Consider the following 12,233-nt stretch of genomic DNA (forward strand, 5'->3'; position numbering starts at 1 on the left):
AGCATGTGAGACTCAGACCATCCCTTTGCCTGCTCCGTGACCCAGTTTCCCCATCCATTACATGGCAGGGATAACATTTCCTGCCCCTCCCAGGGCAGGCAAGCCGTTATGCAATTTCATGTGTGAAGGCCTCAGTCCTGTGACTGGATCCGTAGAGCAGCCCCTGGAATGGAGCCCTGTGGCAGCCCCTTGATTTTGTGCTTGTGCCATGAAGAGTTACTATTCTTACCTGTATCACAGCAGCAGCTACAGGCTCCGACTGAGCACCAGGCCCCATTGTGCCGGGTGCTGTACAGACACAAACAACAGTGCCTGCCCCAAAGAACTTGCCACGGAAATAATGGAGAGGGACAAGGTTTGGGAGGGGAAACCGAGGCAGAGCGAGGGGGTGGGTCTGACCTGCCCACAGCCATGCAGCAGCTCAGCACCGAGCTGGGAATTGAACTCGGGGTCGTCTGTCCATTAGCCATCACTGCTGCTATCCATGAACTCATGGACAGCGTGTTACAGAGCCAGGCCCTACACATGTTTCACGCTGGCTCTCTGAGCCCCCCGGCAGAATAAGTCATTGCCTCGGGAAAGAGAGCGGAGAGCGGCGATTGCTCACCCACTGGAAGGAATGAGAGAGGTAGCCCCCCGCCGTCACAGGACAGCTACACTAGGGCTGCCGCAGCTTGTCTCGGGCACATTTAAAGGGCTGGCCCCAGGAAGGCACGGTGGGAAAAAATCAGACTCGGCAGTAAGCCAGCTCAGTAGGACCAAGTTCCCATGCAGGTGTGTGAGATCTAGCACACCCCACTGGTAGGAGGAACTGAGATAGACCCACCATTCAGTGCCTCACAGAACTGGATGCATTCGAAGCATCTCTCCAGCTCCCCTGCCCCTCCCAAAGGCCGGACCTCTGCTGCTGGGGGGGAAGTGAGAAGGCATGCAGCCTCCACTTCGTGCACAGTGGGAGATCCGTGGGCACAGGCTTCCCCACCCCCTGGGTGCCCACAGCTGTACCTATGTTCTGCACGGGGCGCACCACTGGCAGGGGCCGGGCTGCCCAGGGAGGCAAAAGGGGCCTTTGCCTTGGGCCCGCAAACTGAACGGTCGCTTCTCACTGAAGTTTGGCTCAGCGGCCTCTGTCATGACGCGGGGCTACCAGGCCAAACCCGAGTGATGCTGGGCCCCATAGAGAGAGAGCGGTAGTTGTGTGTACCACGTGAACCATTTCCAGGGGCTGTCCTGAATGGCTTCTACCCCTGGTGACAAAGTCCCTGGCTTCTCCCCCCAGCCTGGGCTCTGCCAGGGTTTGAAGAGCATCAGCTAGGCCAAGCTTCTCGGAGGTAACATTGTACTACATCTGCTCTCCCGGCCTCCTCCCCAGCCACGCCACCGCTGCTGACAACTGTGCGTTCAGAGGGGTTGTACTAGACAATCGCCACTCCCACCTCCAACCCCGTCTCTGTCTCCTCTCCCTCGCCACACGCTGTCTCTGTGCAGTTCACATGCGTCAGCAGCCTTGCACGTACCCTCTGGAAGTGAGCAACGAGGGCGCGGAAGGGGCATCAAACATCAGATGCATTTTGTGTGCATGTCGGGGGCAGGGTGGGGGAAGGAACAATAAACCCACTCAGGCTGTGCACTTCGGACAATAAAACACACCGAGAACCAGAAAGTTTCATAGAGTTTCATTTGTAACCACAGTGAAATCTGCAATATCGCATCTAAGGCATAACAGGTGATACATACACATTCTGGCTCCCTCCCTTTCAACCCACATCAAACAGCAGCATGACCCAGGAGATGCTCCGCATAAATTCTCATCTGGTTTGGTGATGGGACGGGATGCAGCATAAATACAAAGTGCAATAGGCAGACAGACAGGTGCACGTGCTTCTTTGTGCTGCAACATGAAATTAACGTTCATTTGATCTTTCTTCTTTCACGATTTAGGACCCATTTTGCCCAATTAAGTCTGTGGGAGCAGCAAACTCTTCTGAGAGGAAAATCTGGCCCTATGGTTTGAACTAGGGAAAGTGAAGAGTATTATATGGGGATAAATTTGTTCATCTCTAAGGTGCCACAAGTACTCCTGTTCCTTATATGGGGATGAAATTAAAGCAATACCATCCAAGTTGTTTTGTTCCATGTAATGGTATATTTGGATGCCCGGGACTCTGAAATCGGTACCCTTTATTAATGTCCTTTCGCCTCCACTGAACAGCCACCCTGGTTTGTTATGGTAGGGTTGTTTGTAAGTGCTGGAGAAACCAGGGTTGTTTAGTAGTGCAAGACAGCTTGTGAGAGTGGAGCGGTAAATGTGGGTTTGCTATGGTAGGGTTGCTTGTCAGTGCTGGGTGCACACAGTGGTGGTTGGTTTAGGGTTGCTAATAAGCATCTGGCTGCACACATTGGTTTGTTATGGCAGGGTGGTTTATCCTTGCTGGGTTGCTGGCGCTGAGGTTTTCTTTCTGAGAGGGTTGGAGGTTATACAGCAATGTGTTGGGATAAGGACTTTCATGGACTCTGCAAGCAGATGCAAGAAAAAAGGGGAAGTGGAATTTTCTGCCTGATTCCTAACTGCAGCTTTGATGGTGCCTCTTTGCAATCAGTGCAGAGTAGGAAGATCCTGCAGCCAGCAGAAGGTACAGAACATAATACGTTGACAAGGGCTGGGTATGGAGGAAGGAATAAATGAGACACCCAGGTGCATTTGCATAACATACGGAGCCAACACAGATGCGAAAAGGACATGAAATACTGGGTGCAAATAACACAGGGGTTTGGCAATACACTTTTCTTTCTTAGCCCAACCTTCTTCATGGGGAAAGGCTGGACGCTGGTTTAACCCAGCTTTCACTAAATCGCAGCAGTCTGATGACTACAAACAAACATGGACGCAGTTTCTGACCTGAACTGCCTGTCAGTGGGGCTGGGGGCTGTTTGGGGACCAGAATGGCAACCATATAACTGCACCTGGCATTGGCCACTGTCGGTAGACAGGATACTGGACTAGATGGACCTTTGGTCTGACTCAGTCGGGCCCTTCTTATGGTTAGGACGAAACTCCCCCATCAGCAGGTTATTCCACCACTGACTTTGACCGAGTTTCTTGCAGCAGCTGGGGCTGGCCACTGTTGGAGAGGTGATATTGGGATAGATGGATCCTTGATCTGAGCCAGCCTGGTGATTTCTTTTCAGAGCTGTGTATGTTCTTCAGGGCAGGGGCTGCTGTCCCTTGTGATTGCAAAGGGACTGGCATGTTCTGGTGCTATCGCAATAATTAATAACAAAGTATAAGGAATTTAGGGCTCATTTCCTCTCCTCTCGATCCAGCAAAGCACTCAATCATGCGCTTCTTCGGGGCTTTCATTTAAACGCAGGCTTAGGCACCGGGCTGGATGGGGACCACAGGGTCACCTTTCATTGCGCACTGTGCAAAACACAGAGGGTTCAGATACTTACTGAAACCGACCTACTGGACCAAACTCTCATCCCACTGGAGTCAATGGGAAAGCTTCCATTTATTTCAGTGGGGCTAGGATTGAGCCCACACACAACAGGAATAGTGGTAATAACCTTATCAGAAAGTAGAGTGACCAGATGTCCCAATTTTATAGGGACAGTCCTGATTTTTGGGTCTTTTTCTTATATAGGCTCCTATTACTCCCCACCCTCGTCCCGATTTTTCACACTTGCTGTCTGGTCACCCTATCAGAAAGGGACATTGGTCTTTGCCTTTCATGTCCTTATTTTGGAAAGCGCTCACTTACTGGAGTAATGGACACAGGACAACAACCTGAATAGACCAGGCCCATCTAGTCTAGGATACTGCCTCCAAGAGTGGCCAAAGCTAGAAGCTTTAGAAAAAGACATAAAACCCTTTTAATCCACCTAGCTATACCGGGGGGAAATTAATTCCTGAGTCCAGCTAGTGATCATATTTTGCCCTGAAGTATGAGGATGGGCAACAAAAGGAAATGCAAATGCTGCTCTCATACAGAGAAATATGCATGTCCAAATATTGCAATCCTTACTCGGGCACAACTGCCACTTACTTCCATGGGAATTTGGACTGATTAGGAACCACATAATTTGGCTTCCAATCCTTTAAAAAAGAGAAGGAGGAAAAAAAAAAACTATGTCCCTCAATAATATCATGTGGCAGTGAGTTCCACAGGTCAGATAGTGAGTGTGTTTTAAATTATTGCCTTTTATCACCAAATCCTAATTTAGAAGTTGAGGGGCATTAAACTGATTGTAATGTTGTATATTTCATTAGTGTTGCCATCATTTAATTTAACATTGCATTTGGAGTGACATGTTTCTTCAGGGGAGGAGAGGGAACGGGAAACTAACATTTCATTGTCTGGCTCATGTGCTTATTCCTTCAGTATGAATTTACTCTGTTTCCCTTTAACGTGTCTGCATACTGTGATGAGGAGCGTATCTGGTTAGGGGATGCGTATGAAAATGAAGAGTGCTATAGAAAGAAATCCTTGTAGCCCTTCTGAAAGCAGAACCCCTGCTGAAGGGCGAGGGAGGTTTGCTCCAGTAATTACAATCAAATCCTGCCTTGCATTTGGTTATTCTAGATTCGAATCCTATTCTTCGTCACAGTCTGCTCCTGCAGTCCCTATGGAGGCAAAGATCACACTCACTGACCTCAGCAGGAGCAATAGGTGCATTGTAACTCGCCTTATGCTACACAATGCTTTTCATCTTCGATATGCTTTATATACGAGCTAATTCATCTACATTGCACAGAGGGCGAAACTAAGGCAGAGAGACTTATGCAAGGCCACCGAGAAAGGTGTGACTGGAACTCAAGAGCACTTGTCTTGTAGGCCATTATGCGGACCACTAGCCCACATTTCCTTTGCTAAGGACTGCATGATCAGTCTTCTACACTGTCTCCGCAAAGCCTCACAGTCTAACCGCGCCCTACCAAACAAGGCCTTTTCGCAGCGGTGCATTGATATTCAAGCTTTACAGAATGCAGCATATAAAACAAGGGTAAAATAACAAATATTCCAAACTGGTATCGGTTACACGCTGCTTCTGAAAGGTTATGGTGCATACATCATTATTGCAAAGTTATAGCCGCTTTTTGGCAACAGTCTAGCATCCAAGAGCGTATGTTTCTTTTCCGTCTCTGTACTGCAACGCAGGCCGACGGGGAGTGGTCACTGATGTCAAACGGTGCTGTGCAGTATCCCAGGATGTACTAGACTCTCTGGCACATGCCAGTGTTGGTTCAGCTGAAAGGTTTGACCAGTTTCATAGCAGCGTAGTTCTAAGGAAGGGAAGGAAATGACAGGAGGGAAAGAATGGACATAAAGCAGATACAATATAACGGCACATATATGTTAAAATGTTCTTCCTTTACATTGCTCCACAGTCCCAGCTTCATGGCAGAAACCGGTATAGAACTCACATCCCCAGTCTGCTAAAAGACAGGTCTATTACCTGTGAGCTAAAAGGGACTTGCCTCTGGTTAGCAGCAGTACAGGGCCTATGATACACAGACAAGTGCTTCTGATTCCATCCAGTAGAGAGCAGAGGTGTCCATACTCATTAGTCACTAAACCATCGTAGTAACTCTCCAATTCTGTTTTCTCTTTCCATCTTATTTTTAAGATATCCAAAGTCACACCTCTTCCCACACAAGCATGTGCAGGGTGCTGCCGCCTGCCTCCTCCCATCAGCTCCGTCCTCAAACAGCCCCATCACCAGCCTCCTTGCTGCAACTGAGTTTTTAAACCCTCCGCTGACTTGCTCCAATCACTCTTTCTAGTCCCACTGGCCCCTTAGCACCTGCTCCCTCTCTGTGCTCTTGTCCAGTCTCATTGCCATGGATGCAAGAACCTTCTTCTCTGCAGATCCTGCCCTCTAGAACAGACTCCCTGTATTGCTTCGACTTCCACTGAAAGCTTCCCCTCTCTCACTTCCTTGTGTGTTCCTCTTAGTGCATTTCCCCTCTGTTATTGGCCTCATGGGGCAATGTGGCATTCCCCGCAATGCACACCGCCATACATTGTCCCTTTATGGTTTCCGTGATTTCGACCACCTTCTGCGAACCCTTGCAATTCTGTATACTGCAAAGTGTCTCGGGATACAGATTGCACAGAAGGCACTATACAAAATAAAGCCAGGGCATGTCACAGTCTACTGTAGGCAGAATGCCCCCCTTTAAAAAGGAGATGATAGTAACATGCCGGTTAAAGGCTGATTATCAAGACCTAATAGAAATAGGTCTATTATTATAGAAATAATATAAGGCACGTTTATATCATTTGGAAATAGCTATATTTAAACTAGCTTTGATTCACACACATATGCCCCCCAGCCAAATTGGAAGTTTCTTCCAAATACACTGAATTTAATTGGCACAGGATGTTCTAGCTTTGAATCATAGGACAGGAAAGGACCCCGAGAGGTCATCTAGTCCAGTCCCCTGCACTCAAGGCAGGACTAAGTACTATCTAGACCATCCCTGACAGGTGTTTGTCTAACCTGCTCTTTAAAATCTCCAGTGATGGAGATTCCACAACCTCCCTAGGTAATTTTGTCCAGTGCTTAACCACCCTGACAATTAGGACATTTTTTCTAATGTCCAACCTAAACCTCCCTTGCTGCAATTTAAGCCCATTGCTTCTTGTCCTATCCTCAGAAGTTAAGGAGAACAATTTTTCTCCCTCCTATAATCATAGAAGATTAGGGTTAGAAGAGACCGCAGGAGGCCATCTAGTGTAGTCCAATCCCCTGCTCAAAGCAGGACCAACACCAACTAAATCACTCCTCCTTGTAACAACTTTTTATGTACTTGAAAACTGTTATCATGTCCCCTCTCAGTCTTCTCGTCTCCAGACTAAACAAACCCAATTTTTTCAATCTTCCCTCCTTGGTCATGTTTTCTAGACCTTTCACCATTTCTGTTGCAAATATGGTGCCCAGAACTGGACACAACACTCCAGGTGAGACCTTATGGGCATGGTGTAGAGCAGAAGAATTACTCCTCATGTCTCGCTCATAACACTCCTGCTCCACAAGGAGTCACTCTGTTGTTTTTAAAAAACAAAAACTAAAAGCACATTACACGCAAGCTCTTTTGAAAAGCACAAGTAAAGTTTGACCAAAGGCATCATGATAAATTACAATGCATAGCGGATTAGGAGGCTGTTTGCCAATTGAGCGTCGCTAATAATGCCATAAATCAGGAGAGCAAAACTGGGGCTGCTTACCAGAAGTCATTAGAAAAGCCTCCAGTGGAATAGAACTTTCTAATTAATTATACATCATTTGTCTTTCCGAGTCTGTCCTCCAGAATAGTATTATTTTTATGATTTGACTGGTTTCATTCTGGAGGGGAGCAGATTTCCTGTCCAGCTATGAATTTCTATTAACGAAGTGCTGAAAGCCAACTAGGATTATCAATCAGTGCAGAAAGCAAGCTGTAATTAGAATTAATGGCAATGGAAGCAAAGCTGAGCTAGCACAGCCCAAATAAGAGCTTGAAAGAGGAGTAAACAGCTGTGTGAAAAACAGAGCAGAATCCAGCTGGAAGAAGCATTACATTTTTGTATTTTGGTGGCGGCTAAAATCTTGACAATAAGCACTTTGTCAGGTAGATAACTTACCGGGGTATTCCCTACATTTCATAGATTCAGAAGGCCAGAAGGGACTGTTATGAGCCTCTAGTCTGAACTTCTGCCTAACAAAGACTGGAGAATTTCATCCAGTGACGTGCACAGTGGAAGGCAATATCCTTCCTTATTAAGTCAAGCTCAAACGGAAAGCCCATTTAGGTCAAAGGCGGTCTTTCCATTGACTTCAGTGCACACTGGATCAGGCCCTAAGTGAGAGGTATCAAGCCTGACAACCGGTGGTGGAACTAGAGCATATCTTTTAGAAAGCCATCCAATCTCAATTTAGAGAATTCAAGAGATGATGAATTTACCACAGCTCTTGGTAAGTTTTTCCAGTAGTTAATTACACTTGCCGTTAAAAATAGCATCTTAAATCCCTTTGGAATTTTTCTAACTTCAGCTTCCAGCCCCTGGATTTTATTATGCTTTAGCCTGCTGATTAAAGATGCCCCTGATGGCAGACTAGGTAAAGGGTATATAGAAGGACAGGAAATTTCCAGGGCACATCACCATCAGAGTCCTTATGTGCAGAGGTAATGGTAAAGATTATAAGTGACAATCACTGTGTAAGTAAAGTTAGTTCAGGCTGTCAAGTAATCCGGCTACGTGGAATAGACTCCACTGTATTCAGGAACCTCAGACTATCAGCTTTTCTATATTTTGTTTCCATTTTTGCAAAACCTGACAAATTTTAGAGACAACTCGCCAAACCTTGCAGCTTTCAGGATGTTTTTCGAGTGGAAATGGTTTCATCGTCAATTGAAAAACGTCAATTTCCAATCATCTGCCAAAGTTCAACATTTCTGTAGCAAAGCCCACAAAACTGGGATTTTGGTACATCTCCGTGGGAAAATGTGGTATATGGCAAAAAAATCATGAAAAAAAAGCAACAGATTCACAAAACAGCATGGAATGGAAGTGCAAACAGCATTTTCTTTTTTAAAATATTGCCAAAAAATATTGTTTCTGCTGTTTGCAGAAAGCCTCGGTGGGAAGAAGGACATTCTTGTGAGTAAGTCTTGAGGTTAGGCCTGAGGAGATCTTTGTTCTATCCTCAGATCTATCACAGACTTGCTTTATGACTTTGGAAAAGTCACTTAGCCCCTGAATCGGCTAAACATGTGCTTAAATCCACCCCTAAGTCCTTAGGTGATCTGCTCATCTGGGGCCTTCTCAATTCTCTCCTTTGTACAATGAGTAAAACACCTCCTCAAGTTCACAGTTTAGTTGTGGAGCTAAATTCACTGACACTTCTAAAATGAGCTGAGGATGCACCCAATTAAATCAACTGTAAATCTCCCCTTGACTTAAATGGGGGTGCAGAATCAAACTGTGAGAGCCACGGATGGCAGGAACTATGCCAGGGCAAATTCCTACTGTAGAAAGCCTATGGATTGGCCATTTGCTCTTGGAATGGCTGATGACAATGGTGGCCAGAAGCTGGCATTATTACATTGGGCATGGAGCCAATACATGAGTCAGCTGGTTTGTTTCTGTTTCTTGACAGGTTCCTTTCTGACCGAAATTCAAAGCTGTCATGGGATAAGAGGGAAGGTCCTCTCATGGACTGGTAACTGGTTAAAAGATAGGAAACAAAGGCTAGGAATAAATAGTCAGTTTTCAGAATGGAGAGAGGTAAATAGTAGCGTCCCCAAGGGATCTGGAGGGACATTCAACATATTCATAAATGATCTGTGCAGAGTCCTGCACTTAGGAACGAAGAATCCCACGCCCCACTACAGGCTGGGGACCAACTGGCTAAGCAGCAGTTCTGCAGAAAAGGACCTGGGGATTACAGTGGACGAGAAGCTGGATATGAGTCAGCAGTGTGCCCTTGTTGCCAAGAAGGCCAATGGCATATTGGGCTACATTAATAGGAGCGTTGCCAGCAGATCAAGGGAAGTGATTATTCCCCTCTATTCGACACTGGTGAGGCCACACGTGGAGTATTGCATCCAGTTTTGGTCCCCCCACTAAAGAAGGGCTGTGGAAAAATTGGAAAGAGTCCAGCGGAGAGCAATGAAATTGATTAGGGGGCTGGGGCACATGACTTATGAGGAGAGGCTGAGGGAACTGGTCTTATTTAGTCTGCAGAAGAGAAGAGTGAGGGGGGATTTGATAGCAGCCTTCAACTACCTGAAGGGGGTTCCAAAGAGGATGGAGCTCAGCTGTTCTCAGTGGTGGCAGATGACAGAACAAGGAGCAATAGTCTCAAGTTGCAGTGGGGGAGGTCTAGGTTGGATATTAGGAAACACTATTTCACTAGGAGGGTGGTGAAGCACTGGAATGGGTTACCTAGTGAGGTGGTGGAATCTCCATCCTTAGAGGTTTTTAAGGCCCAGCTTGACAAAGCCCTGCTTGGGATGATTTCATTGGTGTTGATCCTGCTTTGAGCAGGGGGTTGGACTAGATGACCTCCTGAGGTCTCCTCCAACCCTAATCTTCTATGATTCTATGATCTGGAAAAAGGGGTAAACAGTGAGGTGGCAAAATTTGCAGATGATAAAAAACTACTCGAGAGCTAAGTCCCAGGCAGACTGCAAAGAGCTACAAAAGGATCTCACAAGACTGGGTGACTGGGCAACAAAATGGCAGATGCGATTCAGTGTTGATAAATGCAAAGTAATGCACATTGGAAAACATAATCCCAACTATACATATAAAATGATGGGTCTAAATTAACTGTTACCACTCAAGAAAGAGACCTTGGAGTCATTGTGGATAGTTCTCTGAGAACATCCACTCAGTGTGCAGCAGCAGTCAAAAAATTGAACAGAATGTTGGAAATCTTTAAGAAAGAGATAGATAATAAGACAGAAAATATTATGTTGTCTCCATATAAATCCATGGTATGCCCACATCTTGAACACTGCATGCAGATGTGGTGGCCCCATCTCAAAAAAGATATATTGGAATTGGAAAAGGGTCAAAAAAGGGCAACAAAAATGATTAGGGGTATGGAACAACTTCCATATGAGGAGAGATTAATAAGACTGAGACTTTTCAGCTTGGAAAAGAGGTGACTAAGGGGGGATATGATAGAGGTCTATAAAATCATGACTGGTGTGGAGAAAGTAAATACTCCTTCTCATAACACAAGCACCAAATGAAATAAATATGTAGCAGGTTTAAAACAAACAAAAGTAAGTATTTTTTCACACAACGTGCAGTCAGTCTGTAGAACTCCTTGCCAAAGGATGTTGTGAAGGCCAAAACTAGAACAGGGTTCAAAAAAGAACTAGATAAATTCCTGGAGGACAGGTCCATCAATAGCTATTAGCCAGGATGGGCAGGAATGGTGTCCCTACTCTGTGTTTGCTAGAAGCTGGGAATGGGCGACAGGGGATGAATCACTTGATGATTACCTGTTCTGTTCATTCCCTCTGGGTCACCTGGCATTGGCCACTGTCGGACGACAGGATACAGGGTTAGATGGACCTTTGGTCTGACGCTGTATGGCCACTCTTATGTTCTTATATTCTATTCACAGTAAGCCTTAGCTCTGGCACTGTCAAGTCCCCAGAAGTCTCTGGTGGAGATGCACCCCAGGTAAGGAGATGGAAACAGGTTCCACACACCTCAAGATCTGGGACCTTTGACAATATTGTTCTGGACAGTACAAAGCAAGGAGGGCTCTGTACTCATAGGCCCATCTATGGAAAGACAATTCCTCCTTGGATAACATCCTGTGACACTAAATAACCTGGGCAAGTTTAGTGATGAGCACATGGTAGGAGAGTTGAGGGGGAAAAAAAGAACCAAGAAGCTGTGGATCACCCTGATGAACTGCCGAGGAAATACACATTTCAGTGACCAGCACAAAGGACCTCCAGCAAAAGAAGCATGCTTTATTTGAGAAATGAACATATTACCAGAAGACGTTTCTACCCATGGTATGGATAATCGAGTCCACAAGTGTGCACCTCAGCTGCAAGAACACCACTTGCTTGCAAAACTAAGTGCACGGGCCTTAGGGGCACAGGAGGCAAAGTATTGTGCAAGGTGTTTGGTGTGACTCTACAACAAAGTCAGGGAGAAGAAAAGTGAGCAAAGCAGCACAGAGAAGATGTTGCACGGGGTTACCTTTGCTGAACTGACAGCATTCACTGAAGAGACAAGACTGAATAAAACTCTGACTCCAGTCTTTAAACTAGCAGACCTCCCATGGCACTACAGCGCTAGATTAGAACAGTTGTGAGTGGCTGGCTGGGAGCATTCACAGCACCAACCTAAAATCCTGTATCCTCTCACATATTCTAGGTGTCCAAGCACACAAAGGACATGATGTGCTCCTTGCCTTCAACAAGGATATCAGACACACCCTCCGAAAAGCATGTGAGGAAGACTCTGACAACAGCAAAAATTATTCGAAGGGACATGTTTCAAATGAAACACAATTTACTGGATCATTTGACCCAGGATGCCAAGCAAGATCTGCACCTGAGTCACTATTGGCACTGATGTCCATGATACTGCATGGTCCAAACATTAAAACTCAGAACAAATTTCCATTCATCCAACTATACTTACGTTGGCACACCTGTTGCTGTAGAATAGCAATATCCATCGCCATGAAGTACCACGACACAGCTTGAG

General features: G+C 45.9%; 1 protein-coding gene across 7 annotated transcripts in view; it reads right to left on the reverse strand.

The window, feature by feature from the left end:
- Positions 1–1,675: 1,675 nt before the first annotated feature.
- The window catches only part of DYSF (dysferlin), a 326,279-nt gene continuing 315,721 nt past the window's right edge, over positions 1,676–12,233 (reverse strand). For all 7 annotated transcript variants that reach the window (XM_050943290.1, XM_050943287.1, XM_050943285.1 and 4 more), the window contains one exon: positions 1,676–5,284. In XM_050943290.1, coding sequence (XP_050799247.1) covers positions 5,246–5,284 — 39 coding nt within the window. In that variant the 3' untranslated portion in view covers positions 1,676–5,245. The remainder of the gene's footprint in view (positions 5,285–12,233) is intronic.

Source organism: Gopherus flavomarginatus, chromosome 3 (assembly GCF_025201925.1).
Source record: "Gopherus flavomarginatus isolate rGopFla2 chromosome 3, rGopFla2.mat.asm, whole genome shotgun sequence".
Taxonomy (NCBI): domain Eukaryota; kingdom Metazoa; phylum Chordata; order Testudines; family Testudinidae; genus Gopherus; species Gopherus flavomarginatus.